The 21,617-nt window shown below is 42.1% G+C and overlaps 2 protein-coding genes across 7 annotated transcripts in view; one reads left to right on the top strand and one right to left on the bottom strand.

Moving 5' to 3' along the window:
* The first annotated feature begins 1,183 nt into the window (after positions 1-1,183).
* On the top strand, positions 1,184-14,314 carry ATIC (5-aminoimidazole-4-carboxamide ribonucleotide formyltransferase/IMP cyclohydrolase). The gene is made up of 16 exons (XM_072121371.1): positions 1,184-1,342; positions 2,911-3,037; positions 3,532-3,608; positions 6,103-6,169; positions 6,851-6,939; positions 8,009-8,160; positions 8,239-8,395; positions 9,306-9,431; positions 9,566-9,673; positions 10,782-10,867; positions 11,900-11,989; positions 12,461-12,589; positions 12,906-12,998; positions 13,275-13,457; positions 13,540-13,692; positions 14,115-14,314. The coding sequence occupies exons 1-16, from the start codon at positions 1,330-1,332 to the stop codon at positions 14,232-14,234; spliced, it is 1,770 nt and encodes a 589-aa protein (XP_071977472.1). The 5' UTR covers positions 1,184-1,329; the 3' UTR covers positions 14,235-14,314.
* A 5,015-nt stretch (positions 14,315-19,329) lies between these two features.
* Positions 19,330-21,617, bottom strand: part of FN1 (fibronectin 1) — a 42,833-nt gene continuing 40,545 nt past the window's right edge. For all 6 annotated transcript variants that reach the window (XM_072121374.1, XM_072121373.1, XM_072121372.1 and 3 more), the window contains 4 exons: positions 21,187-21,312; positions 20,993-21,099; positions 20,609-20,710; positions 19,330-20,126 (listed from right to left, as the gene is read on the bottom strand). In XM_072121374.1, coding sequence (XP_071977475.1) covers positions 20,049-20,126; positions 20,609-20,710; positions 20,993-21,099; positions 21,187-21,312 — 413 coding nt within the window. In that variant the 3' untranslated portion in view covers positions 19,330-20,048. The remainder of the gene's footprint in view (positions 20,127-20,608; positions 20,711-20,992; positions 21,100-21,186; positions 21,313-21,617) is intronic.

Here is a 21,617-nt window from a genome sequence, read left to right on the forward strand (position 1 = left end):
CTGTATACAACTGGGGGCAGGCTGGCTGTATACAACTGGGGGCAGGCTGGCTGTATACAACTGGGGGCAGGCTGGCTGTATACAACTAGGGGCTGGCTGTATACAACTGGGGGCCGGCTGTCTGTATACTACTGGGGTCTGACTGGCTGTATACTACTGTGGCCTGTTGTTGAACTACAGGGGCTGGCTAGTTATATACTGGAGGGCCAATGCATTTCCACCCTAGGCCTATACTCGCGTCAATAGGCTTTCCCAGTTTTTGGTGGTAAAAATCAGGGGCCTCAGCTTATACTTGGGTCGCCTTAATCTCCAGTATACCCTGAGCGTGTATGTTGGGCGCTTTCCCGACGTATACACTGAGCGTATTTAGAAAACGTGATGTAAACCCAGCCTTGTAACACCAGGTCAGGCAGAGCCACATCTGGCACAACATGGGGGAAGATCAAGATGTGCCAACACTTAATACATTCATTCCATTGAATATAATGGGGGAAGATTTATCAGAAGTGTCTGAGAGCAGAACTGTTCTAGTTGCGCATGACAACCAATCAGAGCTCAGCTTTCTTTTTATAAAAAGCTGTGGGAAATTGTAAGCTGAGCTCTGATTGGTTGCCATGGGTAACTAGTACAGTTCTGCTCTCAGACAATTCTGATAAATCTCCCCCAATGGGTCAGTGTCTGACACAGGAAAAAACACAAGGGAAAGGATTTTTGTAAAGAGGAAAAAAAAATGCAAGTGAAGCCAACAAATATTAGAAATGCCAACTTCTTAAGCCATGAATTTCTAAAATGAACAAAAAAATACGGCGACAAAAATGCAAGAGAAAAAACGAAATGCATAAAAAAACCAAAACAAAAATAACCAAATCATATTCTAGGAAATTGTTTATTATATGTGAAAAATAATCCTTTTTTTATACATATTGACAGTTTTAATACATTAGTGAACTCCTGAAAAAATAATGTTTAAAAAAAACCCCCAGTTCATAGCATAAAAAAAATCCCCGCTACTCGCTGTCAATGGGAAAGCTACCGGCTCCTCATACTCAGGAGTCACAGTATTATCCTGTCATGAGATATCCATAAATCCGCTGCGTCACGCGCGCGCGCTCCCCCTTCCTCTCCCCGACAGTCTACATCTAACCCTTTCCCCGCCCTCAACTCTGACTGACAGCGCTATCCCGCCCCCTAGCCCCGCCTTCCTGATCAGAGCGCTACATTAGCTCCGCGCCCGTCGTTGTTTTGTGACATCTGTAACCACGCCCACCTCGCAGGCCCGGGCTGTCTGCTCCCACGTGTGTAGAGTCGGCTCCAGTGCAGCGCGCAGACATGGCAGAGCTGGGTGAGGATCTCTCAGGGTCTCTTCTGAGTTGTGTGTTCTCCTTTGCTAGATAGAAGCTCTAGTCTTTATAGACATATTACTTGTGTGTATGTACTATTATGTGTTTATTATTGTTGTCTTGCATGTTTGGGTCTTGATACATTGGGTGCTGCACTGCTCCTCCTTACTTTTTGCTTTGATCAGGCTGCAGGACCCTTCTTCCCTCCCTAATGCTGCTTTGCATCACCTTACATTACAGCCCTCACCTGTGTTACACGTGGATTTGCCCGTCTGATCAGGGGTTAATAATGGCAGCAGTTTCCGCTTTCTGTAAGCTGGCAGGCGTCCCTTCCTCTAACACGTGGGAGTCTTCCTAACTTTTTGGCAGTAGCCTCCATTATTCCCAGCAGTGATTGATCTCATTGTTCGGACGTCATGATTATGGATCAGTACCTCTGGTGGATGAGGAGTGACCCGTCTAATGTATGACAAGTTGTCTTTGTTGTACATCGGGTCACATGAAATATTGTCTGACTTGTCATGTTATCAGATTATTGGGTGATATCCGTATAAATCCCATGATTTTCCGGCATTAACCTCCTGTTTCATGTGACTACAGATAAGGCATTATACTATATCGCCAGGGATACGGGGTTTCTGAATGATCTTGCACAGGGGTCGTTTTAGGACAGCAACTTTTAATTATTATCTCTCACACTCCCTCTTTAATTCTTGAGCTCCATAGATCCCTTATCCGTTCTTTTAATCTGAGCTTTATGCATTTTACGGGGTTGCATTGCATTTAATTACTCATCTGCAGGGTAACTTTTATCCATGGGACTGAGCTCAGGTACATAAAGATGAATACGCTGCTGCATCTTTCACTGCCCCCTCCATTCACATTAAGGATTGGAGAGAAGTTGAAAGCTTTATTGCAACTTTAAGTGGAACAATGCTAAATACTATGTGTTTTTAAATGGGTATTTTTGTTTGGGCTTCCATCTGCCATATACAGATAACCTTTCTAAAATTGCATTTTATAAAAAAAAAAAAAAACCCTGAAGATGACTACATTTTATTGGAAGTTCTGTTGTCCTTGGATATGACCGCTGCTGGAGGGATTGCACAAAGACACAAATTGTTTTTGCATATGAAATGTCCGGGAGTCGCAGAATGTCCCACAGCCTTCCTTTGGTAATGAACACTGAATTCAGGTGGTAAGGCAGAACTCATTAGCGCATATCGGGCCACATCTGCCAGAGTGGGGGTGGTGGTCGTATCCAAGTACAGCTATTTCTTATCTATCTTCTCACAGGTACATATTTATCAATAACACCCAATTGAAGAAATGTTTATATATGCAGATTAAGTTTAATAGGAGTTCTCCCTTTAGGAGAACCATAATCTAGACTTGTTATGATTTGGGAGTTTATCAGCAGTTCTGACCCCTCATATAGATGTTGGTGACTGCTCTGTTCTCTAGAATAGGTCAGTACTTTGTTGCTGCTGCTTGGCCTCCAGGTCATCAATGCCTATTAATTTTGAGACGCCCATCTTTAATGTATGTAAAATGTGACTTTGTCTTCCAGCTCTCTTCAGTGTGTCTGATAAGACTGGACTCGTGGAGTTTGCCCAACGGTTGAGTGCTCTTGGTCTTTCCTTGGTGGCCTCTGGAGGAACTGCAAAATGTCTTCGTGATGCAGGTCTTGCTGTCAGGTACTGATATGACCTATAGACAAATTTATAATCTTAGATCAATGCTGACATATAATGTACAGTGAATACCATGAAACTTGAGCGCTATTAAAGTGGTTGTCTAAGACTGTAAAAAAGAAAAATGAGGTGGTTGCTTAAAAAAAATAAACGTTTACTTTCCTCCCGGCACCCTCCCAGCGTCCTGCAGTGCCATCTCTCCGGCCCGGCCCCTCAGCTTCCGGGTGGATGTCCCTATCCCCAGTGCTGTGTATGCAGGACAAGTGATCGTTGAAGTGGAGTACAGTGCGGCTTCCGTGCCCTGTTTGTTTACTTGGGGAATGGACCAGAGAGATGGCAGCGCTGGGAGAAGTTAACGTTGAATGATTTTTATTTTTAAGTGGGCCCCCTCCTGGCCATCAGGGTTTTTTTTTCCTGTTTGTCTATGACAACCCCTTCAAACCCTGCTTGCTGCCACAGTCCCAAATATTTACTTCTGTGTACTGTTGTTGCTTTAGAGATGTGTCTGAACTTACTGGCTTTCCTGAGATGCTGGGGGGACGTGTGAAAACCCTTCATCCTGCAGTACATGGAGGTGAGATTTATAAGTTGACAACGATATAATTTTCCCCCAAAACCTCTTTAAGCAATATTTGTAAAGGGTTAACAATGTATTCCGCCCTGGGATGGCGCTTATCTGCTATTATGTGTTTTGACTTTTATGTAGCAAGAATGCACAGTCTTGCTTGTCCCACACTTTGTAGTGTGACTTTACTCCTATGGACCACACATTCAGTTTGTTTTCCAGCAGTCTCTTTTGGTCTACACAGGGAGGTACGCAGACTTGTTTAGAATTTGGGGAGGAAATGAATACAAAACAAGAGCTTCATCTTAAACTCTATAAAACTAAAGATTTTATAATGTTAAGTGTTCAGGTTCATGACTGTACAATTATAATATAATGGATAGTTGAAAAGTCTGGGAGGGCTGTCAGGATATAGATTCTTCTTTCTATAAAGAATGTTAAAAGGGCTTATTTTTGTAAATTTGAGTGCAAAAAATAAAAAATTAGACTTCAGGAGAAATGTGGTATGCACAGACAAGATATTTGCTTGTAATTCACACCCAATGCATCATATCGGTGTAGTGTATTGCGACTACATAGGCTCGGGGTAGGAACACCCTGTGCCAGTGCACCTCAGTTTCCCTCCTTCCCCATCATACCCACGTTGCGTAAAGGGGGAAAAATTGGTGTTGCAATTTTATTTTGGGGCTTGTACGCCAGAAAACTGACTTGCAAGCCCTGATAAATTGCCCCCAAAAAATCTATAGCTTCTTTACAGAAAAGAAATTGGAGAGTAACCAGATAGAAGCTGCTGCTTTTTAATAAAGGGGAAGGCCATGTGAAGCTGATGAAGTCTCTTGCAAAAACTAGGGGTGAGAGCTTCTCTCCATCAGCGCCTCCATCCCAGCCTACGATACTGCAGAACTTTCTATGTCTCTGCTTCTGTGGCTGCATCGGGAAGTAGGGACTCTCCTTACGGAGAAGAGATCTTAATCCCTTACTGGGTGTGACTCAATACTACTTCACAATTTGCTGTCGGTGTATGGAGAGGTCTCATGGGCTCAGCCTTCTCATATAAAGACTGAGGCTCTCGTTTTAACACGTTCTTTACAATGTGCAATTTGCACATTGTAATAAATGTGGTAAATCCCCGTATACTGCCATACTGTAGTATAGCTGTTGATGCTAGGATCAGTCAGACAACCTAGGGTTAAAGTGCCCTAGGGGGTCTAAAAAAAAAAAATAGAAAAAGAGATTAAAATCACCCCCCCCCTTTTCCTACAACTAATATAAACAGTAAAAATCAAACTTATTGGGTATCGCTGTGTCCTAAAAAATCTGATCTTTTAAAATATAATAATGGTTATAACCCCATTATGGAAAGTGTTGCCCAAAGTTGAAAATGCTACTTTGAAAAAATATAAAAAATTCTGTAAAAAGTTATCAAAACGCCATATAGTCCTTAAAATGGTAGTATTGAAAACGTCATCAAGCTGCAACAAAGGTTTTTATTTTTGTAAATTGTATGAAACCTATATAAATTTGCTATCCCTGTGATCATACCGGCCCAAAGAATAAAGTAGACATGTCATTTGGGGGGCACAGTCTTGGGTCTAAAATCCAAGCCCACAAGAAAATGGCGTAAATGCATTTTTTTTTTTTTTCACGCTTCCCAGTGCACAGCATGGAATATTTAATGCAATCACTATGAAGTGTCTTCTTGCGCAGAAAACAAGGCCACACACAGCTCTTTACATGACAAAAAAAGATTGTGGACTTTTGAAGGTGGGGGAGTGAAACTTAAAAAAGTTAAGGGATTAAGGCCGCCTTGTAGGCTTGTGGAGAATTAAAGCCATTGATTCTCCACTATGGAATTCTGGGAAAAGTTTTTCAGGATGAGATAAGGAAAACATTGCCTCTTTAACTACCTTGTAAGGCAGCCTTCGTAGTATCAAGCGTGACTTTCTGGAACTCTAATGACATGATTTAGGATTAAAACCAAACCAGTATATCCTGGGCTGCATCCCTGACTCCGTCACACTTTGCAGCTCTCTCCTCGTAGACCCTTCTCTTGTATGGGGTTTTCTAACCAGCAGGGAATGTTGTGTGTTCCTCATAACATTGAGGAACAGAATGTTTTTACAATTGTACTCAACTAGTAAACACTATAAACTTCATGTGACTATTTTGCTGCTCCTGCACTCTCCACATGTCTGCATATACTTTTATGAGATCTATGTGGTGACCCGCCTTGGCATCCCTGTGGTGCGCAGTGGATATGCTTTTGAAGATCTCATTGGAACCCTTTTTTGAGTTTCCTTGAGAAAACAAGTTATTATAAGAAATTTGGCAGTATATAGTACATTCATTTTTGGGGGTGGTCAGTAGGATTTTTGACAAAAAAAAAGTAGTGACTTGACACAATATGGGCATTGTTTTCTTTGTTTTGAAAGAGAGGATATTAGATGTAACAAAATATTAAATGATGAGCAATAATTCCTTAATCAAGATGTTCTCTTGTCAGGTATCCTGGCGAGAAGCACCACTGAAGACCAGGGAGACCTTACAAGATTGGGATTCAGCTATGTCAGGTATGTTAGTCTGTCATGCAAATTTACCCACCCAAATTAAAGACTTCATTTAAAAATTGATTCTAAAGCATTGCCCCATTATAAATCGTGCTTGCATTGCTCTGTCTCCTTGTTCCTGATTGACCTGTATCTTCTAAGACAGACTTTGTTTTTTATTATTCCCCCCCCCCCCCCCCACTTTATGTCATGTGACCAGGATGATGTCATTTTAGATCCTGTTACATTTGCAATGTCTACCCCACCCCCATGTATGTAATGCAGGACCTTAGATAATGTCATCCTGGTCCCATGACTTTAAATGCCCAATGATGTAACAGAGCTATTTCAATGTTCCATATAGCAGAATATCCTAGCACTTAGAACTGTCAATCATTCATGGAGGGAAGTAAAACTTTTAATATGCAGGACTCGCATAGTGTGAATGACTGGCATAAGGTGATTTGCTTATACATTTAGAAACTTGCATGGCTGCAATATCACAAAAATCTATGAACCATTTAGGGATATGGGCAATGCTTTTTAATCCGTTTTTCATGAAGTCTTTATTTTGGGTGGGTTAATTTGCATGAATGGTTCTCTTTAAGGCTCCACAGTTGGGATTTTATCTTTAGTTACATCTTCATTACACTATGATGGGATATAGTAGTGTGTGGTGTTTTTTTTTTTTTTTTTTATACACAGGGTGGTTGTTTGCAACTTATATCCTTTTGTGAAGACTGTATCGGCACCCGGAGTGGCTGTGGAGGACGCCGTGGAGCAGATTGATATTGGTAAGTGGCTCAGCAAATCCCCATGTTAACATGAACTGTGAGGCCACAATGACCTTGAAACTTTCTCACACTTTCTAATCAGAACCCAATGAAAACAAACCATATTTTCATTGATGTCCTTGAAGGAGAACATTATTTTAGCAATGTCAGCAAACTCAGTTTTAATCAGTTTTGGGTTTTCCCAGAACCCATTTCAGCCTATTGACACATACAGATTGGGTATGTTTGGGGTTTTTTTTTCTCTTCCTGGATTCAGTGATTTGAAAAGAATGAGTCAGTAAAAAAATCACTGAACCCTGGAAGAGCACAAATCTGAATGTGTCCATGAGCCAAAATGGGTTCAGTGAAAACTGATGTGGAAAAAAAAAAAAAACTGGCAATGTGAACCCGTCCTAAATGCGTACATGTGGTCACTGCCCCATAGGCCTGTATGGGGACAATGAGCAGAGCAGGTTTGTGTGGCCAATTCGCAGCCATTCCCTGTATGCAGTTGTGTGCTTTAGTGGCCTAAGTGTACGCGCCTCTTTGTAATGTGCTTTAATCGGTTGCTGTACTGAAGAGATCCAGCCCCTTCAGTCACTACAGCTGCCAAAAGATGTGCATTCAATGTTTGGCTTCTACAGACAAAATCCTGTAAATGAGGGTGCTGGTTCTCGGTACAGCAGCGTGAATCCTGCCTGTTTAATGATGTGCCAGCTCTTGGAACATAAAGTCGATACATCCTTAAATATCGATGGAATTACAGCTTCTGTGTACTAGGGACATGATTGGTTTACAGCATTGGGGAACACATTGCTGTTAGGTTATTCTGAGGTATCATAAAGTATTTCTAGTTCCTTCTAGAACATATAGATGCATGTATGTTTTAGTTGGGCTTTTGTGAATGGAGGACACAGCAGATAAATACTAATGCCTGGATGTAATATGGAAACCAGTCATGAATGTAATTGGTAACTATGTACCAAAGGACATGGACATATATCAAATCTATTTACAAGGCTTATATGCCTTTTTTGTAAATATAATTGATAACTATACACATCTGCTCCTCTTCTCGTTGCATACTCAGGTGGTGTAACATTACTACGTGCAGCTGCCAAAAACCATGCACGTGCCACTGTCCTGTGTGATCCCAGCGATTACAACATCATTGCCGATGAAATGGAAAAATCTGAACAGAAGGACACGACCTTAGAAAGACGCTGCCAACTGGCACTCAAGGTAAAGTCGTGATGGAGCCAGAATTGTCTTCTGTATTCTATGATCTCCTCCTGTTATAATGTCTTCTCCTCTTTACAGGCTTTTACTCTCACAGCGCAGTATGATGAGGCCATCTCTGATTACTTCCGTAAGCAGTATAGTAAGGGTGTATCCCAGCTTCCACTGCGCTACGGAATCAATCCTCACCAGGTTCCTGCACAGATCTTCACGCGAGGACCACGGCTTCCATTGACCGGTGAGAGACTATTGGCCAGAAGAAATGCTTTGTTCTCATATTTCTTTTGCCCAGTCATTTCCCTAATGTGTATCATAATCACATATCGTGCTAAAACCTTTATTTGGTCATGTTGGCTTCTTTCAATGTTGCCTACCATGGTGTGCCTTGTGGATATTGCTTAGGAAATGCCCCACCACACACACTTCACCTAAGGAGCAATGTTGGTGTTATTGCTCCACATACCATGCAGGATTAGAGCACCTGGTCACTTTAGTACATTGTGTGTAGATGGGTGATGCATCTTTACTACCCATTCAACATCTATACCACCTATAACAGTGGTGGTGAACCTATGGCATGGGTGCCAGAAATGGCACTCTGAGCCCTCAGTGGGCACTCGGGCTGTTGCCCCCGCACAAAATTCACCAGACAGGACTTAAGGGATCCTCCTGCAGGTCCAGATAGCCCAGGGCGTGACACACTCAACGTTATTTTAAAGTGAAGCATCTGTGTCTACCAGAGACTGCAGGAAGAGAAGGTGTGGACATGGGTGGATTATGAGTTGTAAAGGGAACTCCAATGGCAATCTGAATTTTCTCTCCTTCTGTCAACTATATTGGTGTCCTCGGGACCGTTGATCTGTAGCACGGAGCAAGAAGATTTTAATAAGTTACTGCTAGAACTGCTGTGTTGGCACTTTTCAATTAATAAGTGGGTCTGGGTTGCAGTCTGGACACTCGATCTCTAAAAGGTTTGCCATCACTGACCTATAACTTTCCTTATTTTTGAGTTAAGATGTTACGCCAAAAATTTTGGCTGCCAAAGTGTCAGTTTAGATCCCCCCCCCCCAACCGCCCTTTTTTTTCTTGGTAGTAGATCTGACCAGTATGTTGCGATTATTTCAGTGTACTGTCTCTTCCCTCTGCAGTGCTCAATGGATCTCCAGGGTTTATCAATCTCTGCGATGCTCTGAATGGTTGGCAGCTGGTGAGAGAACTGAAAAATGCTCTAGGCCTCCCCGCCGCCACCTCCTTTAAACATGTGAGCCCTGCAGGTAATGTAATCGGTCCTAGGCATTACATAAAACACATACAGAATTCCTCTCAATTCTACAATGATTACACTTTATACACTGATAGAAATATGCAACATCTACATTTAGTTTGTAATGTTACTTTTTACCACCAGGTGCTGCTGTTGGAGTTCCATTGACAGAAGATGAGGCCAAGGTGTGCATGGTACATGACCTCTATGCCACACTTACTCCCTTGGCAACTGCCTATGCAAGAGCCAGAGGTCAGCCTTAAAATTTAATGCTTTGCATGTTTTTTTTTTCTTAGTTTTTCATTACTGTGTAATATAGAGATGGATATATCTTGAATAAGCTGAGCATTTTAGCACAAAAAAACACTTGCATACTCTTCCTTCGCGTGTAAGAGCCGGCAGAGACTCGTCCATACGTATTCCCGTTCTGATGCAAAGGAGCACTATGAACACAGAGGGCTGCAGTGGGCGGCTGGCTGCATCGGGCATTTCCCACCCTGAGCTTGTACTCTTGTCAATAAATTTTCCAGTTATTTGTGGAAAATTTAGTGGCCTCTTCTTATACTCGGGTCGATGTACTCAAGTATATACACAGTAATAAATTACCCAAAACTTAAGCTTAATTAAACTTTATTGCGACTACATACTTACAAAACAGCAGCTGGTGTAGGGCTAGTGCCTGCAATGACATCTTTCTGTGTTGCTGCTCTTGCTGTCTGACAGCCGTAGACCCTAGGGGAAAGGTAGAGAAGGATTATTACTGCATTTGCCCTCTCCCTTTACTGCATAGTGATGAAGTAGCACTGTGCATTGAATACAGGAGCTGACACTGCTGCCAGCTCTATACTTTGTTGACATGATCACCTGGTATGCAGTGGTTAATCAGAGCTGCCAGGTCTGTTCAAGCATCAGCCCCCACAGGGTCATAAGTGCTTAAAAAAATAAATAAATGAAATTTATCACCAGGATGAAGGATTGTAAACCAAGCACACTTACCTGCTGCTGTGGGGCCCCCTCTGGCAGGATCTGCTCTTCTATTCACTTCTGCCCTTTACATTATACAAATTACTTTTACTTTTGATTAGCCCTATGGCCCTTAAACCACTACATTCAAACATTTGGCAAAAATAGACTGTTCATTGAAGGAGCAGTGAGATGAATATAAATTTCATTTTTACTGCCCACACAACTACGGCTGCTATTCACAGCTTTTTATCCCAGGGCAACCCTCAGATAACCATTGTATCTGCAGCTGTGTGGGTATATACCCTTTGCAATATTTTGGTCACTGTGTTTTGATGAACATTTAATAAAGTATGTGAGCTGCCCATAATTATTCTGGATATGTCCCCGTTTCTAGGTTCGGACAGAATGTCCTCTTTTGGTGACTTCATTTCCATTTCTGATGTCTGTGATGTTCCCACAGCAAAAATAATCTCCAGAGAGGTACAAGGAGTTTGGGGATTGAGTGGGTGGAATTCTGCTAATTATAGGGTTATTCTCATCTCAGAAGTTGAAGAATAATCTCAACTTGTGAGGGGCCATTTTGGGTTTGAAGTGGCAAGACCATAAGGAACTGTGGGTGGTTTCCTGTTCTCCAGATGGATCAGTAGCTGATCATGCAGTCATGGTTGCTTAATAAGTCTAAAAACATGTGTAAATGGACCTAGAAGTTCCACTACACTGCCTTGACTGTATGGATAATTTGCCTTTTGAAATCCAGGAAAGATGAGGCCTCGCCTCCTTATAGAATATAATAAAAGTTTGATAGGCTGGAGATCACACCTGAGATTTGTAACCCAAAGGTGAAGTTGGTCACCCTTGCGCATGGCACTTCATTTGAAGGTGAGATGCTTATAATTAGAGGGGATTTCCAGGACACTGCCATTGATGACCTAACCTTTACTATAAGCTATTGCCATCAGATTGGAAGGTCAGACTGTTAGATGCCCCTGCCAATCTGCTGTTAGCCAATGTTGATGCATGACTTTGGTAAGGGTGGGTATGTTACCAGCGTCCCACCGTGCTGTAGCTTCACAAGCTGTTACTCTGTGCAGGGGCGCGTCTTACCACCTCTTTCCTCATCCCACCATGCTGCAGTGAGAAGGCAGAAGTTCTTCTGCACAATGTAAAAGCCTTCAGTTACAGCACAGAGGTAACTCCTTCCAGACCCCTTCTGGCTTATAAGCATTACAAAAGATTATTTTTAGAAGGAAGGAGGTCATGGATGGCATTATTACCACATGGTACATGGATCTGAGTAAGTGTTCCTGGTTTATCATGTTTAATTTTGATGGTAGAGTTCCTTTAGATAACAGAATTCCATGACTGTGATAGTAGAGTATCTGATACTAGATTTCCATCTGCATTGCAATGAAAGAAATCTACTTTTCACTAGATGAATATCTTAGTGATGCATTGTCTGTGTAAACTCTGCTTGTCAAACTTGGTAATATGTCTTCACCTAATCTCTTATAGGTTTCTGATGGGATTATAGCTCCAGGATATGATGAAGAGGCTCTGAAAATCCTCTCCAAAAAGAAGAATGGAGGTTATTGTGTCTTGCAGGTAATGTATTATACTATACTGGTTCCCATTATACCATTTTGTATTATACATAGATGCAATTCCAAGAATACTAGAAATACATAAAATGATAGGTTGAATGGCCTACATTAGGACATTATGTGCTGTTCTCCATCTGGTTTTCATTATCACAATTGCAGGAATGAAGATTTATTTGCCATAGCCTGTGCATTAGATTTAGCTGGCCATACATGGCTTGATCCCATGATTAGGTTGGGTAATACATAGTTGAGATAGTTGGAAGCACATGTTGTGGTGAACATCATGTGCTGCTAGTAGTAGCTTGGAGTGGGCACACTTCTCTGCTGGTTGGTGCCTAGGAGTTTTTATGGACTTTTTTGGCAATATTTTCAAGAAATTATTATATATATTTTTTTTTTTTGGTATTTATCCAAGAAAATTTTGAGAGAATTAAGTCTACAAGATGTGAGTAGTAACAATCTCTCTTTTTAGGTGGATCCGACTTATGAACCAGACAGCTCTGAGATCCGAACTATTTTTGGCTTGCAACTGGAACAACGGAGAAATGATGGAGTGGTGGATGGCTCTCTATTCAGCAATGTGGTTACAACAAAGAAAGAGGTACAGCCTTCCAGTCCATTTCCCTCCCAGATTTATCCATAGGGCCCTATTGACATGTGGCAGGACGTAATCCGGGTAAACTTCACTGTGCAGTACAGGTGACAGGTCTATTCCAGTGATATAGCATGGTGCTGGTGGGTTTCCTTACTGATTGTGCACCTTACTGGTGACAGATGGGCACCGCAAAATATGCTGGCGCTGTAAAACTGAAAGAGATGTAGTTGGCCCATGGGTGACTTGTACATGATCGGAGGTTCTTCCTGCTAAAAATAATCAAATCCAATATGTAATTCATTCTTCTTTTTTTGTTTTTTAGCTCCCGGAATCTGCCATCAGAGACTTGATTGTAGCCACTATTGCCCTGAAGTATACCCAGTCTAATTCGGTGTGCTATGCCAAGGATGGACAGGTAAATAATCACTCTGACTTACCTTTTAGGGAGTTCTATTATAGGGTTAAGGAAACGATATAGCTTGCTGTGCCACCCTTTTTCTGTGACTAGACATAGTTGTAGTAGATTAAACATGTTCAAAACGTTTCATGACTCCTGGCCTGGTGGTTAGGCAGAGGTGTAGACCATTATGAATGGACTCCCTGTAATTCATATTTGTTAAAATAAGACTAAAATTTGTATGGAAGCATTACTCTATATAGTTCTATGGGTTTTTGACTTCTTTTCTGGCAGGTGGTGGGTATGGGCGCTGGCCAGCAGTCCCGCATACATTGCACCCGGCTGGCCGGGGACAAAGCGGATAACTGGTGGCTGCGGCACCACCCACGTGTCCTGGGAATGAAATTTAAAGCTGGAGTAAAGAGGGCTGATATTTCCAATGCCATTGACCAATATGTGAGCGGCACCCTGGAACAGGCAAGTATTCTGATGGAATAAATCTGTAATTGTGTACGACACGTAAAACTCCATATATTGATCTCCATGTATGTGTTCTCAGGAGGAGCTGGAGCAGTGGAAGTCCTTGTATGAGCAGCCCCCAGAGTTACTCACCCCAGAAGACAAGAAGCAGTGGATTTCTACTTTAACTGGAGTCTCCCTAAGCTCTGATGCATTTTTCCCATTCAGAGACAATGTTGAGCGGGCAAAGAAGGTGAGATTATGAAAAGTGATGGTAATATGAAAAAAATGGGTCAAACCAGAAGGGTAACACTGCTGTTCTATATGCACACCGCATACATCCATCATTGACTTGAGGGTGGACCTGTTAGTTTTTTTCATTGCTGGAAACACCATTCCAGATCTTTTAGCACAGCTTCTGCCTAATTTCATGGGCTGACATCTGACCCTGTCTGTGGTTCAGTTTCCACTTAGAAAACCTCTAATGTGCCTTAAATTTAGTTGGTGCAAGTCATTGTTATTTATCATAGTTTTCAATGCCCTATAAAAACGCACATGAAGCTTTCCCTAGCGTGACTTGGTATTTTAGTATTTTAATCTTTTTAACAGTATAGTATAAATTGTTGGATGTTGTACCCCTTGTTTCTGATCAATTTTTATCTCTATCTACCTTAGAGCGGTGTTCAGTTCATTGCTGCTCCTTCTGGATCTGCAGCTGATAAGTTGATAATTGAAGCATGTGATGAGTTGGGCATTGTCCTGGTGCACACCAACCTGCGCCTCTTCCACCACTAACATTCCAAGAAAAAAAACGTGAAACCTTCTACCCTGATATTGAAGATCTTTTTTCTGTTACAATAAAATATTGTATTGCATTGATGGTATGTGACTTGTTTTGTTATCTCTAATTTACCAAAAGTAGCTCAAATTAAGTAGGAAGTGCACAGGTCGTTGCTCTAAATGACTTCAGCACATCTGCAGCCACAGGACGTCACTAGTCTCCCACATAGCACTGCTGGGATTTTGGGACACTCCTTTTCCAGTTCTGTGGCTTTTAGGTCATAACTTTGTCACTAAGATTTTCTATTCCGTTTGGATCTGGGCTGGACATTTCAATATTTGAATGTTTTCTGTTTCAAGGAACTGCTATACCTGTTTTGCTGTGTGACAATGGTCATTGTTCTACATGACAATGTCTGGCTGATTGATGAATGCAAGGAAGGAAGGAACTGTGGTGTTTAAAGGTTCTGATGCACTTTTAATACACACAATTTGAACATATTTAAAGCAAACCTACTACTTGACGTGGTAGGTGTAAGATGCATATATCGAGCACCAGCTCAGGGTGAACTGGTGCCGGTGCTTACTTACTTTCATTGGTGTCCTAAACCGCTGTATCGCGGTTTAAACACTTTTTAATCTTTATAGCTGTAGCTGCTTAGGCGCACAGTGGTGCGTGCTCGGCGCACCACACATGTGACTGTGCGTGCGCCTACATAGGAAATGCCAGGGAGCTGCGCGCATGGTGCGCCGAAGCTCCTTCGGCTGTAAAGATTAAAAAGTGTTTAAACCGCGATACAGCAGTTCAGGACACTTATGAACGTAAGCTCTGGCACCAGCTCACCCTGAGCTGGTGCTCGGTATATGCATCTTACACCTACCACTTCAAGTGGTAGGTTTCCTTTAAGAGGGGCCTTTGATGCCTTTTTGCAAAGCAATATCACATTGTATGGGAATAAAACTTTTAAGTAATGTGGCTGTCAGAATAATTCCCTGGATCAACCAAAACAGCAGCTGGGGTAGTAAAGTAAATTTACACCCTCACCACGACAGCACCCCGGAGAGGAGGGTTGTCCCCAGGGAAACCCATGCTTTAAAACTCCACTCCTTTTTCATAGCCTCAGTGGTTTCCTGTCGCTGCAGGAGACCCAGTAGCAACCTCCAGTGAGGTTCCTGGAGTAAAACTCCCCAGTTAGGCGACTCCCAGTACCCTGCTCCGATGAGCAGGTGTCCCCTATTGGCCATGTGCATACCTTCTGTCGGAGGCTCTGGAAATTCCTCCGACAGCAGGACCTGCATGATTCGCTGTCTGGTACATAACGGCCCAGTCTGGTTCACCCCATGCTCCCAGTCTTTCTTGAGAGCCGTGCCGCCAGAACGCTTAGGGTGCGTGGTTTCCTTCCTCGTCACGTTGACGAACATTACCCACTTCCAGTAGGGACCATAAGTGTGCATGTCATGTGATCTGAGCCAGGGGGTGGGAGATGCAAACTTTAAGAGGTCCTCACACTAGTTTGTCTGCTATTCATGCTCCCAGACGGACAGAGGAATGTACTTCACTCCAGCAGTCTACCTGCAGTATGTACGCTTTGTTTTTTTCCTGTGAATATATATATATATATTTATTATGTATGTTAGCCAGGCATTTTGCTGTGTTCACACCCCGTTATACCCGTGTCTGCTTGTTACCATGAGTTTGAAGACGCAAGTCAGCGAGATCTGGTGGCTGAACCTACGGTATGGCTCACAGGGTTCTCATTTATTAGGTGGTGATGTACGGCCCATTTTGGCATATATATATATATATATATATATGGTATTGATTTATTCCCCTCTATTTATTCTAGAGATGGGATACTCCTGCTAGAAAGGTTTCCACTTGTGAGGCATGCATTCAGAAAATAGTTGCCCAGGAGTTATCCCTAGTATTACAGAATATGTGGGCTGTGATGCACGAGGAGGTTCGCACATCACTTAAAGCGAAAGTATAGTACATTTGATTCCCTGGGCCTGTCACCGATTGGGGCACATTTACTTATCTGTCTGGAATTCACAGAGAGCTTTGTTGCCGCAGATCCTGCACCTGCTGCGATTCACCAAGATCTTGTGACCGATATCCTGCATGTGTCGCTTCCCTGGTCAGGTTTGATGGAGTTCACTGCACAAAAAAAAAAATTAACCCTTTATTTTTTTGGTGAAGAGGAAGAATCCTTTCTATAAGTTTTTGGGATAAACCCACTGAAAACCGATGCGGCATTTTGCAAATCAGCTCTCCATTTTGATGTGGAAAGTCTTTGTCCATGGGATTCTTCAAAGGGGCAGATTCTTTCCTAAACAGATCATGAGAAGCATCCCGAGCAGCCTTTAACCACATAAAAAGGATCTTGCCGCAACTGGAAGAATAAATTAAGCCGGGCATTCCTAGGGACAAATTGTTGGCGGATGTTATCTCTCCTTTAAAAGCTTTTTCGGCTGATGTATCAGTCGATGCGTTGAGATTATCAGCCAGATCTTCTGTACTTGCAAACTCTGCCTGGAGGGCCATATAGCTGAAACCCTAGAGCGCTGATGTAACATCCAAGAATTGCTTTTGTGCAATCCCCTGTGAAGGAGAATATTTATTTGGATCTACTTTAGATAAAATGTGGACAAAGCCTCAGACAAAAAGGGATCCCTGGACAGCCAGGCACCTAGAAATACTTTTTGGCCTCAGAAGGTTTGTGCAGAACCAAAGATCTAATGATAGGAGAGAAAGCGAATGGAAATCTAGAAGGCCAAAGGGCTTTGTGTTCAACGACCCTGCTAAGACTAGCCAACAATGCCGCCAGGCTCCGATAGGGGGTAGACTTCCACCCAGAGTGGAAGAAAATTTCTAACAAATGGGTGCTAAATGTCTTTAAACCTATGTGGAGGAGGGGGACAAAAAAAAAGCAGCAGTAGCCAATCCTTAAAGTGACTTTTATGGGCAATGCCCAAGCACAAGAGGCTCCTGACTGGGATGCCAACCTCCTGCAACAAAAGGTGGTTCTTATTAAAGCACCAGTTCAAGAGGAACAATTAGGGTTCTATTCTACCCCTTTTCATGTTAGAAAGCCAGATCGTTTCTTAAGAATGATCATTAATCGAGACCCCTTAAATAAATGTCAGAAAAATTTAAGATGGAGACAATTAGATCCAGAATAAATTAGCTTTTTTCAGGACGCTTCATGGCATAAATATTTATCGGATGCATATTACAATATTCCCATTCATCCCTCTTTTCGGAGGTATTTAAGGGTGGCAGTTTTGTTGGATGGAATGCTAACACACTTCCAGTTTAGAACTATGCTTTTTGTGGTAGCCATTGCACCAAGAGTCTATTCAAAATTAATAGCCGACGTAGCTTAAATTATACATCTGCAGGTCTGTTTTTTTTCATCCCTCATTTAGGATTTTTTTTTGTTTGTGGGCGGTTCTAAAGAAGCTGTATTATCCCAATTAATAAGAGTACAGAAGATCCTACAACAATTGGAGTGGTTAGTACATTTGGAGAAATGTGTGTTAACAGGAAAAATAAGCAGTTTTTCACAGTAAATCAGTGAATACCTAAAAATGCTTGTGTAATATCAGCCTTAGAATATACCATATTTTCCGGAGTATAAGGCGCACCGGATTAGAAGGGGCACCATCAATAAATGCCTGCTAAAACATCTAGGTTCATATATAAGGCGCACCTGATTATAAGGATGAATGACCAGCCGATGACAGACCTGTGCACAGTTCATGGCAACTGTTGTCTGTAAGTACAGTTCATATACACTCACCGGCCATTTTAGGCACACCTGTCCAACTGCTCGTTAACACTTAATTTCTAATCACATGGCGGCAACTCATTTAGGCATGTAGACATGGTCAAGACAATCTCCTGCAGTTCAAACCGAGCATCAGTATGGGGAAGAAAGCATGGTTGTTGGTGCCTGAAGGGCTGGTCTGAGTATTTCAGAAACTGCTGATCTACTGGGATTTTCGCGCACAACCATCTTTAGGGTTTACAGAGAATGGTCCGAAAAAGAAAAAACATCCAGTTAGTGTCAGTTCTGTGGGCGGAAATGCCTTGATGCCAGAGGAGAATGGGCAGACTGGTTCGAGCTGATAGAAAGGCAACAGTGACTCAAATCGCCACCCGTTACAACCAAGGTAGGCAGAAGAGCATCTCTGAATGCACAGTACGTCGAACTTTGAGGCAGATGGGCTACAGCAGCAGAAGACCACACCGGGTGACACTCCTTTCAGCTAAGAACAGGAGACTACAGGCTACAATTTGTACAAGCTCATCGAAATTGGACAGTAGAAGATTGGAAAAACGTTGCCTGGTCTGATGAGTCTCGATTTCTGCTGCAACATTCGCATGGTAGGGTCAGAATTTGGCGTCAACAACATGAAAGCATGGATCCATCCTGCCTTGTATCAACGGTTCAGGCTGGTGGTGGTGGTGTCATGGTGTGGGGAATATTTTCTTGGCACTCTTTGGGCCCCTTGGTACCAATTGAGCATCGTTGCAACGCCACAGTCTACCCGAGTATTGTTGCTGACCATGTCCATCCCTTTATGACCACAATGTACCCAACATCTGATGGCTACTTTCAGCAGGATAATGCGCCATGTCATAAAGCTGGAATCATCTCAGACTGGTTTCTTGAACATGACAACGAGTTCACTGTACTCAAATGGCCTCCACAGTCACCAGATCTCAATCCAATAGAGCATCTTTGGAATGTGGTGGAACGGGAGATTCGCATCATGGATGTGCAGCCGACAAATCTGCGGCAACTGTGTGATGCCATCATGTCAATATGGATCAAAATCTCTGAGGAATGCTTCCAGCACCTTGTTGAATCCATGCCACGAAGAATTGAGGCAGTTCTGAAGGCAAAAGGTGGTCCAACCCGTTACTAGCATGGTGTACCTAATAAAGTGGCCGGTGAGTGTATAAGGCGCACTGGACTATAAAGGTGCACCTTTGATTTCTGAGAAAAACGATTTTTTGTGCGCCTTATAGTCCGAAAAATACGTTGGTCTGAAGGTGAGGAAATTAAGCACAACAAGAAACAGAATTATACAAAATATACACTAATTTTTAAGATTTTTATTAAAAGAAGAGTCATCTTTCCACAGTAGTAAAAGCTTTGGCACATACAGTATAAAAACAAATAAAAATCACCAACCATAATTACATCAGATTCAATTGCCATCACTTCCTAGTATTCAGAATTACTTTCCAAAGTTAAGTAGAAGGAATCCTCAGAAGATGCAGCAGACATTGATAAATAACACTGAAGGAAGGTCAGGTATTAGTAAGGATTGTGCAGAGAAAGGAATTACAATTGTGCATATGGTAAAAAGACATCAGTGTCAGAAGCAGCCAGTTGGCGCTGCATTGGTAATATAAAAAAAAAAAAAAAAGCAGAATTGGTCCCCGTGGCCTGTAGCCTTCTCTTCTCTCTAGTGATATTATTCCACCTTGCAGCCTATTAAAGCAATAAACTGCAGGGTGGCAGGAGCCAAAAATAAGGCTCTCATTCACACAGGATTTTTCCCAAAAGGATCAAAACAGCATCACTGCCCAGTATTAAAAAAATAGCCATTTCCCTTTTGTTTCCCAGATCAATGTAAGCAAAATAAAACACACAATTACAATCATTGAATACTGAATGGCACGGAAGTACTTCAGATGAACTTTGAAGCATTTAGGTTATCTGCCAGTCAGAGGAGGCGTCCATTCATCTTTCTCTACCCGCCTGCTGCTCCTCTAGGTCAGCTATAATGCACTTTATGTTCTTGTAATAAGACTTAGTTCTTGGTCTGTTCAGAATGTGTGTCTGCCTGCAGGCCCAGAGGAAGGAAGCACTCGATTGGACATTTCACATTCTGCAGAGGAAAAACAAACAAGGAATCAGAAAACTGCCACGACAGGCGGTCATATACATGAAATTTGCTGATGATCGTACCCATTTCTAAGGCACTCACTACAATTATAACCACCCTAATTAAGGTTTGACTTTTTGGGCTAGGTCTACACACACACATGCAGTCTTTGTTAATGAATGTGCAACACCTGGTTTAATAGGAGTGTGTGAGACAATTCAACTACAAAACTCAGTGCCGGTTTGATGAGCAAGATCCTTACAAATAATATCTACTAATAAATCCTTTGTGACTGTCTTACGCCCGGGGATTTGTGCCGAATGATGTTGAAGTGCTGCTGAAGCAGTGGAGCCAACCCAGCTCCTTGAAGATTTAAAATCAAAGGGGCCAAGTACCAGGTGCATCTGCCCTCAGACATAAAATTGCTCTTATACTCTAAATGCACTCAGTCGCTACAGCACCTACATAGCAGCATTGATACTTACATAGTTCTGCTGATATCTTTGTGAATACTGGGAAACAGTGTGACCGGTTGTGTCAGGAGAAGCTGCAGCACCAGGTCTTCTACAGTTGTCGCAACGCCATCCCTGTCGAATTCAACAGGATTAATAAAATAATAAAAGTCCTTGACAACATTTGGGAAGTGACCCATACAGATCATTGTATAACAAAACCATAGAGGGGAGGGCATTTAATCATGCCTTGACTGTCAGCTTTATGGCAAACCTTCTACCCCCTCTCACCATCTTCACATCACTTTTTTTGAAATGCGGGCGAACAGATTAATCAGACTAGCGCACACCGCCTCAATTGTTAAAAAATAGTCCTATGCAGGAAAATAATCTATACTATACTATGAATGCACATACCTGTTGTCCACCATAGCATGTACAAGAGCAGATGGCTCCCAGGTATTCCTTTTGCCATTGCTCACCAACATTATACATTTTTCCATCATCATAGCATGTGGCTTCATCTAAGAAAAAAAAATAAATAAGATATCAGTCTGATTACAAGCATGATAAATAAAAAGTGACCATCTTGACCTAAGCATTACACTTACGAGGTTCACACTTGAACTCTCCCTTTCCATTTCCAAGACAAGTGCAGCTCATCATCTGGCCATTTTCTCCACGTCGGTCCCACTTCTCACCGATCCTATGGTTGACTCCATTATCATGGCACCATTCTAAGAAGCACAAGATACAGACTAAGAACAAAAGCAAAATGGTGTCTTCCTGCAGAAATAGCTAGCTAAAAGGGGTCTCCTCCACAACAAGGAGGTGTGGCATGTTAAAAAGATAGAACTTGGTTGTTACCCAACTGGTAGAAAATCTCATGAGCGTTGTGTCCTATTGCAAAAAAATTATAATATTAATGTTCCTAAAAATATTAGGCCATTGCCATGAATTCTAGACTGGGTGATGTAATTTACCTTTTACATCATGTGATATGCTAATAAATAATTGATAATACAAAACAGTAGGGGGTAGT

The sequence above is a fragment of the Engystomops pustulosus genome, chromosome 8 (assembly GCF_040894005.1).
Source record: "Engystomops pustulosus chromosome 8, aEngPut4.maternal, whole genome shotgun sequence".
Taxonomy (NCBI): Eukaryota; Metazoa; Chordata; class Amphibia; order Anura; family Leptodactylidae; genus Engystomops; species Engystomops pustulosus.